General features: G+C 53.7%; 5 protein-coding genes across 5 annotated transcripts; 2 read left to right on the top strand and 3 right to left on the bottom strand.

Moving 5' to 3' along the window:
- Positions 1 to 560: 560 nt before the first annotated feature.
- On the top strand, positions 561 to 2,264 carry BO86DRAFT_421977 (uncharacterized protein; the record flags this gene model as incomplete). The annotated part of the gene is made up of 2 exons (XM_025675309.1): positions 561 to 687; positions 847 to 2,264. The coding sequence occupies 2 exons, from the start codon at positions 561 to 563 to the stop codon at positions 2,262 to 2,264; spliced, it is 1,545 nt and encodes a 514-aa protein (XP_025523817.1).
- A 1,200-nt stretch (positions 2,265 to 3,464) lies between these two features.
- Positions 3,465 to 7,539, bottom strand: BO86DRAFT_392202 (KH domain protein). The gene is made up of 7 exons (XM_025672757.1): positions 6,636 to 7,539; positions 6,275 to 6,556; positions 5,762 to 6,223; positions 5,373 to 5,697; positions 4,955 to 5,319; positions 4,702 to 4,899; positions 3,465 to 4,651 (listed from the first exon to the last, which is right to left on the bottom strand). Exons 1-7 carry the CDS (start codon positions 7,161 to 7,163, stop codon positions 3,791 to 3,793), a joined length of 3,021 nt encoding a protein of 1,006 aa, XP_025523816.1. The 5' UTR covers positions 7,164 to 7,539; the 3' UTR covers positions 3,465 to 3,790.
- Positions 7,540 to 11,659: 4,120 nt separating this feature from the next.
- On the bottom strand, positions 11,660 to 14,532 carry BO86DRAFT_392199 (uncharacterized protein). The gene has a single exon (XM_025672756.1). The coding sequence runs from the start codon at positions 14,201 to 14,203 to the stop codon at positions 11,672 to 11,674; it is 2,532 nt and encodes an 843-aa protein (XP_025523815.1). The 5' UTR covers positions 14,204 to 14,532; the 3' UTR covers positions 11,660 to 11,671.
- A 435-nt stretch (positions 14,533 to 14,967) lies between these two features.
- BO86DRAFT_322016 (putative pyrimidine 5'-nucleotidase) lies at positions 14,968 to 16,054 on the top strand (the record flags this gene model as incomplete). The annotated part of the gene is made up of 5 exons (XM_025668369.1): positions 14,968 to 15,048; positions 15,119 to 15,131; positions 15,218 to 15,253; positions 15,358 to 15,783; positions 15,888 to 16,054. The coding sequence occupies 5 exons, from the start codon at positions 14,968 to 14,970 to the stop codon at positions 16,052 to 16,054; spliced, it is 723 nt and encodes a 240-aa protein (XP_025523814.1).
- Positions 16,055 to 16,375: 321 nt separating this feature from the next.
- On the bottom strand, positions 16,376 to 18,098 carry BO86DRAFT_321965 (alpha-amylase; the record flags this gene model as incomplete). The annotated part of the gene is made up of 4 exons (XM_025668368.1): positions 16,376 to 16,824; positions 16,927 to 16,978; positions 17,044 to 17,943; positions 18,000 to 18,098. 4 exons carry the CDS (start codon positions 18,096 to 18,098, stop codon positions 16,376 to 16,378), a joined length of 1,500 nt encoding a protein of 499 aa, XP_025523813.1.
- Positions 18,099 to 18,143: the final 45 nt, after the last annotated feature.

Raw genomic sequence — 18,143 nt, 5'->3', positions numbered from 1 at the left:
GGAGGAAGAGGAGGGGGAAGGAAAGGGACTTTTGCTTCCCCGCTATTGGTGTCCCTCATTTGATTAGGGCAACAGGAATGGCACCACGACCGTCACATCTTCTGCCTCATGCTGGCCCCTCATTAGTCCAAGGGAAATGGCTGATGCTCGAGCTTCTATCTGAAGCAATCCCGTAGTGTATAGTTAGTCTCTTTGTGTGTGTGTTTGGTCTCGGGGGGAAGTTAAATCATCAGGTCTTTATCTTGCTGGTTCTTTGTCGGTCTGTTTGTCTGCCCGTCTGCCCTTCCCTTATCCCCTACTCTTTCTCTCTCTCTCTCTCTCTCTCTCTCTCTCCCTGGAGGCCTGAGAGGGTGCTTCTTGACTTGACTTTCCTTCCTTTCCACCCCCCCTCTGTGGTTTGCCTTTCATTCACCTTCGCAGCTTTCAATTCTACAATAATTCGTCAGCAGGTTTGTCTGACATCTCGTGTTTCTATTTCACGCTGCTTGGTCCCTCCCCCCCACTGTCTGTTCGCCGGATCCACTGGATGATGGATCAACACATTTGATGCGCTGGCAGCCATGAAGCAGGCAATTGAACAAGCAGGATCTATGTTCACTGGCTGGATATCCTCCTGCTCGTTCTGCGTGCACGCCGGGAATGACGACGAGAGTTATCATCATCATCAAGAAGCCATGCAGCGTAGAGGTAATGTCTTACTTCCCATCGGTCCAGCCTTGAGCATATTACCTTCCAAACACAAACACAGCCCTAAGACGGCGCCTCACAGCCTTACAAAACAACACAACCCACCCAACCCAGCTCCAGTAAGTCACTGACTGGGAATAATTCCCATCTCCCTCACAGGTGCCGAACGGGAGATGAAGATATGCCACACCCAGCAACCGCGTCTCATTCCCCCGATGAAGCCTTTCGTCTACGATGAAGCTCCGACCCCACCACGCCCCCGACCCCGGACGCCATCCTTTCCCTCATGGATGCTCGAAAGCAAGAGCCGGGCCAGCATCTCTCTGAAGAGGAAATCGACCGCCGCGCCGCCCATCCGCATCAGCGCCCCGTCCGACTTCCGACGAGTGTCGACCTTCCGGCCTGACGCCGAGGTTGCAGTGGCGGATGGATTGTTCTCTCCGCTGGAGCTGAGCTTCGAGACCCCAGGCCGCCAGCTGCCCGCCCTGCCTCACTTCGAGGACTTTTCCCTCGAGACCGATCGTCGTTCCCCGGTCAGCATCATCCGGCCTCCGCGAGCTGTAGCCCTAGCCGGCGAGAGAAGTCGTCCGCCTCAGCCGACTCCGCGAGCCCAGCATCGACCGTCGTCCTCATTCCAGCTGCCCCGCAAGCCTGTGGGCTCTGGATCACGTCGTTCGTCGCTCGCAGCGCATGAGTACCTTGGTGTTGGGGAGACACAAGCCGCCGCCACCACCACCACCAGCAACAACAGCAGAAGCAGTCCCTTCATCCCTCACTTCTCGAGTCGCAGTTCATCTGCTATTGCTATCGTACCAAGCACAAACACAGACAACCAAGCTCCGCCCCGACAATCCATCAACGCAGCAGCAGCAGCAACAAGAACAACAACATTCAAAGCCCCCAGAACACCACCCCACCCGACCAACCTGCAGGACAGGCCGCTACCATGCATCCCCACCCCAGAAGAAGACGGCGAAACCTCCGCATCATCGCGAAGCACAGCCTCCTCCACCCATCCCCCCAGAACCCCCACCGACGACCGCGAACGAACCCCCTCCCGCTCCGGCCGCGTCACACAATGGCTATTCCACGCCACCAGCAGCAGCAACAGCAACAGCAGCAGCCCAACCACGAAAAACCAGTCCCCGGCCCCCTCCCCTCCCGCCTGGCTGAAACAGGAGAACCCTCCCCAGAAAGGGGGTAGCAGTCCCTTCCGCATCCGCTCGCGCACCCTCAGCGGATCGACGCTCGCCTCCTCGATCACGAATCTAACCGGAGGGGTGGGAGGAGGCTTCAAGGGCAGCAGCGTCAGCAGCAGCACAGCAACATGCCCGGCTCCTCCTCCTGCTGCTGCAAAGGGAATCCCCAACAAAGAGCTAGGCAGTCCGTTCATCCCGCGGGTGGCGGAAGACCGCAGCGTGTACCCCACTATCTTCGAGAGCGAATATCATCACCACCCGCAGCAGCAGCGACACTCCCACCCCTCCCACCACCAAGATCAAGAAGAGTACGAAGACCTGCGCCAATCCCAGTATTACGAGAACTACCGACACTCGGCCGTTGGACTTGCCTTCTGACAGTTTGACTTTCGACTTTCGCCTGAACTGTACCAGAAGCACACCCACAAAACTCGGTCGTCCATCCCGGGATATATGTCCGCTCCCTAAAATAAACCCCGTCTCCAAAAAGAAATATAACGAAAGTTTGACCAAAAGATACGGATACGGAACCTCCCTTCCCCAGACTATTCCCCCGCAGCTTAGGGTATGTCACTCGTTATACCTCGCCCCCCTCCCCCCCCGGAATCCCAATAAACTCAAGTCTCGATGTGATCTGATTTTGATGTCCTGATGCTCATGCCCATGCCCATGCCTTAATGCTCTGATTTATACACCCCGCCACCCCCAATTTCGCTTTTTCTCCTTCTCGGATCATCGATGTCGGTTGCTTGAATTTCCAAAGCATAAAGCATACCCCATTCGTTTCTGGCTGCCCCTAAGACAGGATGCTAATTCTCGATACCCCCCCTTCCCCTGGACACTCGCTTACGCATAATGTCTCTCTCCATGGTTTGTCTCTCGTTCAATACCCCAGGATGATAATGGGATTATCTACAGTCACATAGACGGACATAATTGACCCTGCCGTACGCTCGTTGAGGTTCTGGACAGTGTCACCTTTTTCCGGACGTTAGAGTATGGAAATGAAGGAAGGAAGGGTGTTTGCATCCACCTAGTAAGGAGGGTAGTGAGGTTTGCACGCAGTAAGGATCTTCTTCAATGCTAAGGGCCATTCTTTCGGTAGGGTTTAGCGCGGAGCAAACCAGTATAGTACTGCGTAGATAGGTATATTTCGGCTTGTCTCAGCTCCCTGACTGCACATATACCACAGGCGACATCGCGCCGAACACCCACATCATGGAAAACTGCAGCACCTACGAATCATCCGGGAAATACGGAGTAAGCAGAACAACATAAATACTTCACTGCCGCAACACGAACATCTGGATATCTTCAGGTATATAACAATCCAAATCGAATCCATCAAACAAACACAAACTGTCACGGTCACTGGCCAAGGGCAGTATGTCAATCCTTGCATACACCTTCGTTTCACTTGGTATCATGTCTGAAAAAGAAAAAGCTGTTTCGATGAAAGAAAGAAAAAAAAAAGAACTTGGCCAAATCCACCAGCCGCGTGTTTGTTTCCCGTATGATATCTCACTCCAAGGTCCCCTATGGATATCTCTCAACCCTTGGCTTAAACTGAACAAGATCAAAAAAAAAAAAAAAAATACAACAAACATCTGGCAAAAAGAAAGAAAAAAATGATAGAGAGGAGAATATCACCGGGAGGGCAGACCCAAACAAGACCAGGAGTAGGTGATAGATGTCAACACAACAATCTTGTATGCTTTGCATGTCTTGCCTCCGTTTCCTGTTTTATATCTTTTTTTCCTGTGACGTCTTGATTGCATGCATGCACTCTGTGGTATCAAGAAGAATCCGAAAACACAAATCGCTGACAACAAATCTCAAAATAATATCAAAAGAAAAACACTAGAAAGTCTCTTGGGGTATACTGCTGCAAATTGACATTGATTTTAACGCGGTGGCCCGATGGGGGCCGGGTATCCAGAAGTAGAATTGGAAGTACTAGGACGACCACTGTCAAAAGAGGCGCGCGGGTCATGCTTGGGTGTCATGTCCCCCGGCGCGGTACCGAATGGAAATTTCGTGTCAAAGCGCGCGGGCCAGCCATTGCTGCTGCTGTGGCTGTGAGAGCTTCCGAGGACCGGCAGGTCGTCCTCGGCAAGGTTCACGCCGGAATCGTTCCATGGGTTGCGATAGCCACTGTCGCGGGACTCCATCGAAACCAAGGACGCTTTCGACGCATTGCTGGACGCATGCTTAAAGAAAGATCCTGGAGACGCCGAGTGGTTCTTGCGACCAATGAACGAGGAGAAAGAAGAGATACTACCAGGCTTGCGCAGTCGCTCAAAAATGGACCCGCGCTCGCTGGTTTCATCGGAGAAGTTGGGTCGGGTAGGAGAGTCGGTGACGAGGGGGGCAGGAGCATGCTGCAACAATTTGGAGTCGAAGAAAGGCAAGGACTCTTCGAACGAGTCGGATTTGGGTCGCGGGATGGCGCCCTTGACTGTCGTCGCGTCAAGTCCGTGAGCCACAAGGCGCGAGATCAAGAAATCGATCGCATCCTTCAGTCCGCCGGCATTATTGCGAGTGTATCCGAGCACCACGCGGTCTTCAGGCCCGAAAGTGGGAGAAGAGGACCCCGAGGCACTGTCAGATGTCGGAAGGTCCGAAGTTGTATCCACGGTGGTGTCAACCTCGTATTGTTCCTTCAGCTTAGCGCAGACATCTTCACGGAAGTCGGGGGACTTGAAGAAATCTCGCAATTCTGCGGAGCTTTGGAAGAGGAGTTCGTGACTCTCAGGGACCATTCCCTATACGGTACTTAGAACTGCGACCACGGGAAAGGTAGAATAGGACATACCAATAAGGCGTCAACCGCCTGCGGAACCTGGTACTCCGGTCCAGAGATGTTCACAACGTCACTGGCAAGCTCGGTACTAGGGAATTCAATCTTGCAGTTCCACTTCTTCTCCAGTTCGTCGATTTCAGAGATGCGGGCGAGCAATTCACGGTGATACAGGCGGTTGATGACCACTCGTTCCGAGACATACTCGGCATCCTGTGAAACGCGTCAGCTGAAGGGTCACCAGTGGTCAGACAAGATATAAACTTACGACTTTCTCGACCATGTCCATGATCTCCTGCTTCACCAAGTCGAGACTCTGGGCATTGCGTGCAGGGGTCCGGCAGATGACGTTATCAACCTTGATATCATCGTCTTCTTTGCCCATTCCGCCGCGGTCCATGGCGTTCGAGAATTTGACGAAAACCGAGTATTTCTTCATGATGCGCTGGATATGCTGACCACCGATTCCAATGATTCGCTTGTGATATTGATCGGGCACATGGAAGGAGATCGAAGCGGGCATCTCCTGTTCAACAAGATCTAGGCCATTCTTGGTGGATTCGTACTGATTACCGCACACGTCGATGTAGAAGTTGTACTCGTTGAAACCATCGAAAATGATTTGCACATTGCCTGGAAGGGTCAGCCTTTCGCTTCTTGCGGCCAGTCACAGTCAATGAACGCACTCTGTCCCATGATCTTGTTGATCTTGCCGTTCTTCTTGCCGCTGACAAACTCCTTGTGCTCATTCGCGAGTTCGATCTTGACGCGCATCTGGTACTGGCTCCGCTGGACAAACGGGATTTGGTTGATCACCATCATCGCAGCCTTGACAGCATCATCAGATCCATTGATGGTGAAAGTCAAGTTGTCGAAGCTGACGTCAGCACCCGAATTGCTGCAGATGTCGGACAGCATGGTACGAACGTCGGCGGCGGAGGGGGCACGGATCCCACCTTGGGACGGGTCGGGCATGATAATCCACCACGAGGCGCTGTAGAACTGGCCGGCCTGTCATGATCTGTCAGTGACTTCCGATGGAAAGGTCTTCCGCCCGAGCAATTATAGCACCTACCAAAGCCATGATCTCGCGAACCGTGCGCTCGACGTGCAGAACCTCTGTGCCCTGAATGCGAACCACACCCCGCTGGATTCCCAGCTGGGGAAAGTGAACGTAAGATCCGTTCATCTCCATGACCTTCCGGACTTTGTCGAGGCGATCAAGCAAGATGTTGTCGATTTTGTTCGAGTTGACGATGACATCTTTCACGTAGATCTTGACCCCCATTACCAGCTCCCGCAACTTTTGCTTGGCGCGAGCAATCTGCTCTTGAGTGTCACCCGTAATGTAAACCTCATCCTCACTGCGACGGTGGGCACCGGGGGGCGTGTATCCAAAAATGCGCGGGAAGGGTGGAGGAAAGTAGATGGCCGTTCCGGTTGCCGCCTCAATCAACTTGATGTTCTTGCGAGTCCGACCGCAGACCAAAGTGTGCATGGTGAGCTCCAGCTTCATGGCATCCACGTGACGTTTGAGCTAAGAATTGTTAGTATCCCGACCGTCTCCTTCGCCATAGCAAGCACCTACAATTTGATCGATCATGATCAACACGCGAGTCTTGGCATGCTCCGCGCTCTCCATGTCACCATAGATAGACACCCGGAACCGCTGATCCAGCCCATTGTCCGATGCATAGCCATAAGAGGAGATCACAGCACTATCGTTGTCGCGAATCTTGGGGTTGAGGAGGAAGATATCGGTGCCAGTGTAAGCAGCCAGGGTATCGAGATGCTCCAAAACACTGGAACGGATATTCTTGGTCGATCCGTCGATAATAAGATGGACGTCAACATCCACGGTCGCACAACGCTATTAGACCAGGATCATCAGTATTGGGCGAGCAAGCAAAAGTCGCCGTGGCGAAACAGGGCCATTATTGGGGCCATACCAGCAAGATTGGCGTCTCATTCAAGACCCTTGCCCGCATCTTGCGCACAGTCTCTCCATCGCCGGTGATACAGACATTCGTCGCCAATCCTTGGGGTCGTCGTTGTAGTGAGGGGACCGTTTTGGGCTCGGAAGACGTGACAACGGCCTCTACTCGACCGTTACTGCTCTCGGTGATCTGGCGACATAACCTCCGCAGGGCCTCGACATTGCTGGCATGGACGGGAAGCTGGTGGACGGGGGTTCCTTCCGGGGTGCCCTCGGGAAAGGACCAGCGCTGAAGGGCACCAGGACTCGCGTGCAGGACATCGTCGGCATCGGGACCGGCCAGAGTGGAGGAAAACGGGACATTGAAGGAGAGGTTGACGGTAGGATCAATGCCGGTGGGCGGAGTCATCGGAGGTGCGCCGTGCGGTCGACGAAGGGAGTGGGAGCTCATATCGGTGTGCGGTCGAGACATGCCGAAAGTGGGTGTCATTCGCTCCCAGCCATGACGGGCCTGACCCGTAAAATTGGAGATCTTGTGCATGACAAGGGCGGGTCGAATCTCTAACCCCTTGAACGAGTCGAGGGGAGAGGAGGGGGATGGTCGAGCAGCGGAGGGAAGGGAATGGCGAATGAATCGGAGGAGGGGCGAGAAGGAAAAGAGAAGGCGGGTGCAGGAGTAGGGGGATCAAAGAGAGAGAGAGAGAGGGAGAGTAGGACGATGAGGAGAAAGAAGAAAGTCGAGGCGGACAGACAAGGATTAGTGTGTCGCCAGTCTCGACAGGGATGTGGTGTGTTTTGAGGGGAGGAGGGGAGGGAGGTGAGCGCAGAAGGGGAGGAAAAAGGAAGTGGTGGAGGTGATGGAGGTGGTGGTGGTGTTAAGGTAGAATGGGTTGGGTGGAGGGGAGGGTGTGGGTGGGAGGGAGGGAGAGAGAGAGAGAGGGAGAGGGAGTGAGGGAGTGAGAGTTCGACTGGCAGACAAGACGAAAGGGCGCCTTTTTGGGTAATCCGGAATGGGGTGGGAAAAGAGAAAAGAGAAAAAGGAAAAGGGAAAAGGGAAAAGGCAATCAACCACCTCGACGGGCCAAAACGGGTATCGACGAGGATTGAACCTATAGTGCGTGCGCTGCGGACAACACCAAAAATAAATTCAATGAAGAAAGCAATGTTCGAGAAAATACAATGTCAAAATGAGGACGATAAGATGGAGAGGAAATGAAGAATAATAAAACCAGAAAGGAAAAGAAAGGGAAAGGTATGGAAGGGAAGCAGACTGACGGACTGACTGACTGGGCTGTCAATCAATCAACAAAAAATAGGCGTTGGGTTTTTTTTGGCTGCGAGAAACTTGACAATTGATTCAAGTTTAGTCAGTCGATCAGAGCAGGGAGGGAGAGGAATGAATCAGAAGAATAATGCGGGGGTGGAAGGAGAGGGAGGAATTCCTCTGGCCGAATTCAGGATCCAGCAAGCAAGCAAGCTATCAAGCAAGCAAGCAAGCAAGCAGCAACAGCAGTAGCAGCAACAGCAAGCAGAGTTGGATGAATCCATCACAAGAGTATGGATGGCATGGATGGATGGATTGGATGGAGGGATCTTCTTTCTGGCTGAGAGGTCTTCCTCAGGCATCCCACCCACCCGTTCACAACCAACTCGATCAATCAATTCAATCAATCAATCGAATTATCAATCCATCAAGGAGAATTTATTATCGGAGGCTACCTCGTGCTTGATTTCCATAATTGACCAAACTGTACTATTAATGTCCTGATCCTTCTCCTTCCAACCATACTCCCCCTTTGACTGTTGTCGACAATAACTAATCTTCACTCCTCTCTGACCACCTCTCTTCATCAGGCGGGACACGGCGGGTACTCAGCCCAGTGTCTAGGCCCAATGCTGGCATTGTCTAGCCAAAGTACGATCGTGACCAGAAGCAGACTAACCCTCACTAGAGTCGATGCTAATGAGTCCTGCCTACTACCAGAATAGTAGTCATCATCGTCCTGACTAGTCCAACTAGGGATCAGTCCACCCACCCAAATGCCCCCTTCTTGTCGTCCTAAAAGCTACACTATCCCTGATGAATACTTACGGAGTACAGTACAAAGCAGGGTATACTCGAATACTTCGGACAGAGAATAACGACGCCTGACTCACTCACTGCCAGGCCGTTTTTGACAGAAGTCCATAACATTCCATCCCGTCGTTCTCCATACTGGGGCCAGACGGGCTGGGATTCCCAATGGCAAGGAAACAGAACGATGAACTGTGCCCAGCAATTTAAAAGGAAACTCAATTCCTGCCCGAAGGACATTCCCACTTGTGTTTCTTCGATGGTCAGGTCCAAGTAACAGTGACCTTCCCTCGGGTGAAGAATCGAAGGATGGGAGGGCGTTGTGATCATCCACTGCACTGCATTGAATTCCCTCTGCACGGTCCACCCACCTTGCCCCTTTGGGTGCTGCAGGCGACTTAGAGACTGCACTCCAAGCAGTCACGTGTAGCCATGGTTAATGCCCGGTTCTTACTTGTCTATGGGTGTCAACTTCCAACATAGACGGGACTATGAAGTATGGAAACGCGGAGAAGACGGAGAGGGGTGAAGAAAGCATGCGCAACACACACAAACTGACATGCAAGCCGAGTATCCAGGAGATACCGGGGCCAAATCCATTGGCGCACCCCCCGGAAGTATCCCAGACCCAGTCCACTATGAATTGGCGATCCAAGCTCGGAAGTGCAGGGAAAGGGCAAGGGCAGATCACTTGAGTCCGGTCTGGCCTGGTGGCCTACCTCCTCTATAATCAAATCAAGCTCTTTGCCGGATTTTCCTTGATAGCAAGCAAGCATGAGGGGCCCTTTCTCTCCCCAACATCAGAGGACCAGACAGGATCGACTCCTACTGGGCTGAACCTCGAGTCCGATTGGGGCTGAACAATCACCCAACTACTCAGTAATACAGATGTGTGTGTGTACAGTACACCTGGAGACAGAGTCGCGTTGTTGAATTTGCCACGCGTCCGAATCGACCCATCCATTTGAGCTCCTACTGCTGCCACTGCTAACCTACTGCTGCCACCACTGCCAACATAGCAGTAGTGTACGTCCAACCATACATACCAGTCTGGATCACGATCTCTCCCGGGTAACGGGCTGGAATTTGCAATCTACCAGACAACTACATACTACACCCAGAATATGTACCGTACTTGAAGGGGCGCAGAACCCCCAGGCCCGTTGACTAACTTAACCTAACCATGCATGTCAATCCTCCAGACAGCAGCCACTTAGTGGGAAAGGGCTGTACTCAGTAAACCGGATTGGAGGAGAGAGAGAGGGGATGGGAGTGAAACACCATCGACCTTGCGTCACCGTGTATCATGACTTGGGCTCCGCCCGGCGAATCCAGGGCGAGGGAAGAAACAGTCAGAGTGTCAGATACTTTTTCCACCCCTCATCCAGTCTAGTCCCTCGGCCGTTTTCTTTTGTGTCTATCACGATGATCACCAGCAGCAGCTTGTCCCGTCCCAAGTTGAATCGAATCCCCTTTGGTTTTGGAGAGGAACAAAACGGGGCTCAAACGGGAACCCACGGGTATCCTAACCTCGAACAATAAGTTAAGACATCACAGTATCTCCAAGGGGAAAAAAAACATTGGATTCGTCCCATCCAAGTCACACATGCTTAGTCACAATGACCAGCCTCGAAGCTGGTTTCTACACAGTAAGCTTAAGTCACAACCCAGAAGAAAAAAAAAAAAAGCTCCCATACTGTATGTACTCAACCCTCATCGCGTCCGATTCGTGGCACCCTCCCCGAGGAGACTCAAAACCCCAGACTTTTCCCGGACCTCTTATCCATGGCACCAAGATGGATGACCCCTCGACTCTATCCATACTTCGAAGATTATCAGATGACTACTCCGTACTTGCCTCCCAATCCCGTATTGCAAATAGATAATCATCCAAGTTGTACAGTACTTCCAATGATGGCAAATCACCCAGTAACTACCCGACCTCGATCGATCTCGACGCCCGAATCAGCAACGACGTCATTCCTCAACCACATCGCTCGGCCTCAGTGGGGGGCTCCGTATTTCAATTCGCCTTCATTACGCGGTTTCGTAGCCATATGTACGAGTAAGTTACTCGTATCTATCAATCCGAAATCGTTCACTTTTCCAGGAAAGGCTGGGAGAAAAGAGATGCCCTGCAAGTCTAGATGTGATAGTTCGTTACAGAGGGAGTAAGCAACGATGGAAGCCTGGAGAGCATCCCTCTAGTATGTACCTAGTATATATCTGCTCCGTGGAATCCGAGTGTATTTGTCCATGCCATCTCCATTACTCTTTGAACTATGGTATTAATTGATCTAAGCTACCATGCGATTTCTGTTACTGGACAGGGAGATAGCTCACAATCTTAGCTTATCAACAGCTTTCCTGGAGATATAAATTGTAGCCGAGGTAATCAAGATAGAGAATGTGTGGAAATGAAAGTGTGCCAATTTCTTTCACTGATGGTGCAAATTGATCCCCATTCAGCATTGAATGATAGTTGAAGGCACACAAGGAGCCCTGATGTAGAATACTATCATTGACGAAGTTCTTTCAGTGAGACACTTCAAGTGAGTGATGAGAGTCAGGAACTATAGCGGTAGCGGCGGAGGCGGTAGGCCAGCAGAGCGGCAGAAAACAAACTTGAGGTGAGATGACCCGGGGTTGAGAGTTGACGTACTCTACCAATCAGCGTAGCTGATTGCTGTGTATACAGTACTACCAGAGGAACGTCCATCCAATTTACATTGTGGTCGGATACTTCTTGTTTCAAGGTTCTCTCTAACATGTACCCTCCAGAATTGATGCTCGAAATAATCACATATACTGCATCTCCATGCATAAGCAGCATGAACCCCAGTCATCTTGCTTGCTTGCTTGCTTTTGTAAGTACAATGAGATGCCCCGCGATGGGGATGGAAACTGAGAAACGACCAGATATATGGCGCGTTCATCCGATGAAAAACATCAGACGAAAAGAGAAAAAAAAAAACTTAATACCGCGGAGGAGGAACTCGATGAACTACATCCCCTCGCGGTGCTCCTTCTAATGCGATCCGCTCCGGATTCGCCGCAACACTTCCCTCATAATAGCGGACAAGTTCCTCGCGCGCCAGAGGCCGCGTCGCAACATACATAGGCCGCTCCACGTACTCGCGCGGCTGCCGGGTCCCGTCGTCCAGATACACACTCACTTCGCGCGCTCCGCCGGGACGAGCACTTTCCACTCGTTGGATGACCTCGCGTGGCTCCTCGTACCGTCCAGTTGGGGGACGCACGCTCGGCATCCGTACGATTCGCTCGCGGGGCAGTTCAGCCTCTTCAAGGTAATGTGGAGGTCGGCGGGTGGCGTATTCGGTCACTTGGACGCTGGCGCTACGTGGTGGATAGACATTTCGGTCATCCGGGCCGGCGGCAACGGTCGCGGGAGTGGCGCCCGCGTAAGGTCGGCGTTCAGTTGGACCCGGGCGAGCATACTCGGTGACGCGTCGATAAGCCGGCGGAGGGGGCATGTCCTGTACGTACCTCCGACCGCCAAAAGGGTCTTCAACGACGGACGCTGCCCGCAGGCTCGCATGGCGTAGAGTGACCGCACGGTCATCGTAAACCTCACCGCGCGGGGCTCGGCTGACGGGAAGGTAATACTGATTGCCGTGTTCATCGACCATGATCCGTCGCGGAGGTGGCGCCATCATCTGACTCGTGGCCTCTTCCTCGTAGTAAGCTTCACGGAGTCGAGGCGACATCGGCGACTCTCCAGCAGGAATGTAGCGGCGTGCAGGCGGCGGGGGCAGCTCGTCATAATACCGAACTCGTTCCGGTGCCGGACGTTCCACAATAGCGTAGGAGCCTGCGCGCAGAGAATGGGGGCTAGCTTGGTCAATATACTCGCGGGCATATTCAGGTTGCCGAGCTTGATGCTGGAGACTGGCAACTCGTCGAAGATCTTGATCGTCGCGCATCGGGCGTCTGACACTGAGTCTGGAGACGGTCCTTTGAGCGCCAGGATCTGCGTGAGCATCATAGATTTCATACTCGTACCCTGGCTCTCTCATAGGCGGCTCCCTTCTCTCTATCACGGGAGTATACTGTGGCGAGGCAATGTCTATGTACACCGGTCGCTCTTGGAGTTGACGGCTTCTGTACGTCTGTGGGGTATCTGCAAAAGGTGGAGGCGAGACGGGCTCTTCCTTGATGTATGCCTCATCGGCAACCGCGGGGGCTTGCGCCTTGTACGACGGACGAGACCGGTCTCGATCCTCATGCAGTCTCCTACGCTTTCTAGACGTCAAAGGATAGGCAGGTACGTCAGGACTGGCGTGACGCTCCGGAGCATAATCCGAACGCGACTGTGGAACCGAGGACACCTTGGTGATTGCCAACGGAGAGACCCTAGATGGTTGTGGAGCGGCAGGCGAAGTGATGTGATTCCGCACGACTCGGACCTCATCGCCAGGCGAGACTGATCGTCGAGCGTAGCGGGCTCGTTCAACCGGTCGACCTTCCGGCGCACGTCGTTTGGTTCCACCCGCGTATTCCCTTTGAGCCTCGTGAATGTCTTCCCTCTCCATGGGCGCGACTCCGGGCGCAGGCGGTGAGTACTCCGGTTCTTCGAACGCGTCAGATGGTTGATTGTGGTTCGGGTACTTGCGGGATCCGTAGTCGACCTCGCCATGGTGCGGCTGCCTTTGATCATAGGGTAATCGATGGCCTGCCACGGGGTAAGTATCTTGCATATCCTGATCCGATCCAGTTCTGTTGAGGGCCTCAAGCCGTTGCAACTCATCTGAATAGTTCTCTACTGGGACTTCAGTAGCCAGCTCCTCAGAGTTGGATTGAGGTGCTGGAGATGGTTTCTGCGGTTCACCCTGCTGAGGCGAGTCAGGAGCTCTACTAGAATAGAACGAGTTGTCGTCGAAGGAATCGCTGGGCTCTCCATTGCCACGGCCATCGACCGAGGGAGAGGGGTTGACCATCTCGAAAGCCTTGACGAGCACATCAGAAACGTCGAAGTCCGGCTTCGCGTCCTGTAGAGCAGCCTTCTGCCTTGACTCCTGCCTTTTTTGTTCCAGCTGCTCCCGCAACGCTCGTTCCACCCTTTGACGCTGTAGCTGTAGCTCAGCTCGCACGAGATCGTCCGACTTGGTCAAGAAGATCGGATCAATTTCCGAGGTAGGATTGGGGATGATACGCGACGCCCCCATCACACCCGCCGAAGCACCCCCAGCGCCACCACTCGGGGAGTTGGCCGGTTTAGCATTGGAAGGGGCGGTCGGGACCTGATTCTTGGGGGAAGCCTTCTGCGATTCTCCTGGCTTTACCTGAGATGGAGTAGAAGAGGCAGGGGGATTGCGCGAAGCCGTCTTGCGCACAAACTGCTGCGGAACCTTCAATCTAGGGTGAGTTCCAGAAAAGATTTCGTCACTTATTTTCAGGATTTTCTCATACTCCTGCACCTCCTGATTCGTTGTAGATAGCCTAGTAGGTCGACTACTGCCTGATGTTGAAAGCTGAGCTGCTGCCATAATTTTAGGAAAATGACTCTCCCAGGCAAGAATTATGCTGGCCGTGAGAGTTGATAGATCAAATCACCTGAGGTTTATTGCGAGCGAGTTCTGCTGCATCACCCGTCCAGGTTGCAATCTTTAGATGCGGTATAAGCTTGACTGCCTTGCCAATAAACTTGGACTAACTCGAGTCTTCTTTTTTCTCCGCTCTCTTCCTGTTCTTCTCTTTCCTTTCCTTTTTTTTTCTGTGCTTTTAAAATGTATAAGGGGAGAGGGAGGGGAGAAAGAGGGGGGTTGGGAGGAAGACAAGTGTCGACCAAAAGGCGAAGGGAGTTGCGGAGAGGGAAAAGAAGGACGCAGCCAGCCGTGCGGTGGTGAACGACCGAACCTCGAGTTACGACTTACGACTGACGAGTAACTTGCCGCCGAACGCGCTAAACTCGCCGGGGAAAAGCCGCCCCCGTTGTTTGATTCTCCCCGACTCCCGAGACAACGAGTCATCATCCATCTTACTCGCTCAGTGCAGTGCAGTATTACTCATATCTAGTAACTATTGCTGGACTGACCTTATCCAATCCAATCCAGTCCACGGCGCATAAGCTTCGGCTATGAATCATCCCATTCTACGCGCCTGTTCTCGATCATCACCATCATCTTTCACTTTCACATCTGGCGCATATCGCGCTATCCAGGCCCCTTTCTCAACCCCGCGATTCCTGACTCCCCTCCGCGCTGTTCCAATCCCTCGGTATCACTGCCAACTGCCCCAATTCCGACGAACCATGACCACCACCAACAGCCACCAGTCGGCCAGCGCGCCACGGGATCCCAGACCAATCTTCTTCTTCGACATTGACAATTGCGTACGATCCCCTTCCTAAGAACCCCATAAATTCACGTTGACTGACCGCTGTCCCCACTCACTGACTGCAGCTTTACTCCCGAGGTATACAACACGAATTCTCAACTCCACCATTCCCACGCAAGTAAATCGATCCAACTAACCGGGCCTCGCGATCTGCGCGCGCACAGAATGCAACATTCACGATGAGATGCAGAAGCTGATCAGTGAGTCATACCAACAACCACAACCACAACCACAACCCGAACCCACGCGCAACCACTGTCCTGTACATTTCACTAACCGAAACCCAAACTCTGTCTCATAACAGACGCCTTCTTCATCAAGCACCTCTCCCTCAGCACCGAAGATGCGCACCACCTGCACATGAAGTACTACAAGGAGTACGGGCTGGCGATCGAGGGCCTCACGCGGCACCACAAGATCGACCCGCTGGCCTTCAACCGTGAGGTCGACGACGCGCTGCCGCTGGACGAGATCCTGAAGCCCGACCCGCAGCTGCGCCGGCTGCTCGAGGACATCGACCGGAGCCAGGTGCGGCTGTGGCTGCTGACGAACGCCTACGTCACGCACGCCAAGCGCGTGGTCCGGCTGCTCGAGGTGGACGACCTGTTCGAGGGCGTCACCTACTGCGACTACTCGCAGACGCCCCTGGTGTGCAAGCCCAGCCAGGTGATGTACGACAAGGCCGAGCGGGAGGCCGGGGCGTCGAGGTCGGCGGAGTGTTATTTCGTCGGTAGGTGGTCCTTTGACCCCCCAGAAAATCCTGGCGAAATGCCTTGGAGCTGCGAAAATCAAGAACCGGATCTTGCTAATATCGTTGGGATGGGTTGGGTATAGATGATTCGGGCTCGAACTGCAAACACGCGGCGGAGCGCGGCTGGGCGGTGGCCCATCTCGTCGAGCCGGGCGTCCCCGCCCCTCCGGAGCCGGCTTCCCAGTTCCAGATTTCGAGCCTCGAGGAGCTGAGGACTTGTTTCCCGCACTTGTTCAAGTCGCGGTCTTGAGCCTTCTTTTGCGCCTATAGATACATTCCTTCTTCTTTCTCTGACTACTTATAGCATAGACTTTTCTGCGTATAATTACACGGCCCGCGGGTCTTAAAGACGCTATGATGAATACGAGTGACGCTGTTTTGTATAAGATTCGTGGGTGGTGTTTGGCTTTGATAAACAATATAAATATCAGTCAATTCAATTATGGGCAGCTCCAAGTGAAGAGACTATAACAGTCAGTTCCCGTGATCGAACATCCAAGCTGAGCCCACTGCCCCTCCATCTGCCGCAGTCTCTCCACTTTCCCTCTGTATCACACTAAAGCAAGAACACTCAGAACCCGCACAGCCCCGACCCGTTCAGATACTTAACCGGATAGAAGACCTTGGGCGCGCCGCCGACGAAATCCACCGGGATCACGCCGCCCGTCGCCGAGACGTGCCGCTCACACCCGAGCATCTCCATGACCTCTGTGCCCGGGTGATACATCCGCGTCACGTTGACCTGGTAGTCGCCGGTGGCGGCGGTGCTGCCGCGGTTGGAGAACGCCGAGACGATTTGCATCCCCTCCGTGCCCTTCCGGGTGATGTAGGTGGATCCGTCGAGGTAGAGGGTCTCGCTGTGGTTGGTCGGGTAGCCTTGGTCGATGAGGAGGGCGTGGCTGCGCAGGTGGTTGAGGGTCTTCGTTAGGGTTGTGGTCGTCGTTGTTGTGGAATCGTCGGTTGGCAGGGACCAGAGGGGGGAGTTGGCGGTTGCTTGGTTGTGTTCTTGGCCTTGGTATACTGGTTTCCCCCGGAGAGTGGTTAGTATGGAGTGTTGGTGGTTTGGGTGGATGCTGGGCCTGTGGCTGGGTCGGGGCCGGGGCTACTGGGGGCTGGACTTACCCATGGGGATTCCGTCGGTGAGGAGGGTGAATGCTAGGGCGTTTTGAGCGAGCTAGATCATGTTAGATTGGTACATATATTTAGGCTAGATGGCCAGGGGGAGGAGGAAAGGCTTACTGCGGTATCATTCTGGACCGAGACAAACCGCGGGACATCGTGATTCTCGGCGAACGTCGCCAGATGGGTGTAGTTGTCGCACTTCTCGATCACCGTCTGCAGGCTATTCACCAGCCCTGGCATGTCGCCGGCGGGCGCGAAGGCCATCGTGATGGGCTTGTAAACCGCGTAGTTGACCAGGCCTGAGACCGCCTCGTCGTACTGACACATCGTGGTGGCATCGACCGAGTCAACCTCTCCCAGCGTGAAAACCCCGGCGGCGCGGGTGAAGTCACTCAAGAATTCGGGATCCATGTGATTTGTTGCAGCGACCCGGAGCCCGTCGATCGAGTAGTTGCTCACGAGTTCCTGGACCCAAGTCTGGAGTATCGTCGAGACGCGCGCGTCTTCGGTTTTCAGATCGGGCAGCGCGACGGGGTCGCTGGACAGCCAGCAGCTCTGACTTGTGGTTGCGTCGCCGGCCTCGCTGACGTTGCAGTAGGGATGATAGTATCCCTCTTCGTTAAACGGGTGCAGTCGCGAATAGTCGATCCCTGAGGAAGTAGTGGTGGTTTCGGTGTCGACGGCTTGCGCCATGTTGTTGAGCACCACTTCCACCATTAGATACATGTTCCGTCGGTGGAGCTCATCCGCCAGCGCTCGCAGGTCTTCGGATGTCCCAAAGTGCGCGTTCAAGGCGTACAGGTCTTGCGGCCAGTGGCCGTGCCATGCCTCCCCTGCCGACGTGGTCTCGGGGATGTTCTCGACGACTGGAGAGATCTGGATCGCTGTAAACCCTAGATCTTGAATGTAGTCCAGTTTGTCGATGATACCGGCCCATGTACCCCCGCAGTATTTGGTGGGATCGCACGATGTATCCGGTGCGTTGTTGGGGCGCGCGAAGCGGTCGGTCAGGACTTGCTAAGGAGGGGATTAGGATGCTGTGCGCAGTGGAATGAGAAGGCAGAGAGACGTACATAGATTGATCGCTGCGTCCAGTCGTCAGTCGAGGGAACTGCCAGGGCTAGGCTGGCTATGGTGGTTAGAAGTCCACCCGTGTAGATGAGACGGGCCATCTTGCAGAGTCTTGCTGTGAGGATTGACCGGTCTCTGGTGGTGTA

This window comes from Aspergillus japonicus (assembly GCF_003184785.1).
Source record: "Aspergillus japonicus CBS 114.51 unplaced genomic scaffold BO86scaffold_65, whole genome shotgun sequence".
NCBI classification, from domain to species: Eukaryota; Fungi; Ascomycota; class Eurotiomycetes; order Eurotiales; family Aspergillaceae; genus Aspergillus; species Aspergillus japonicus.
Note: the sequence above shows the minus strand (reverse complement) of the source record. Positions and strands in the feature narration are given on the sequence as shown.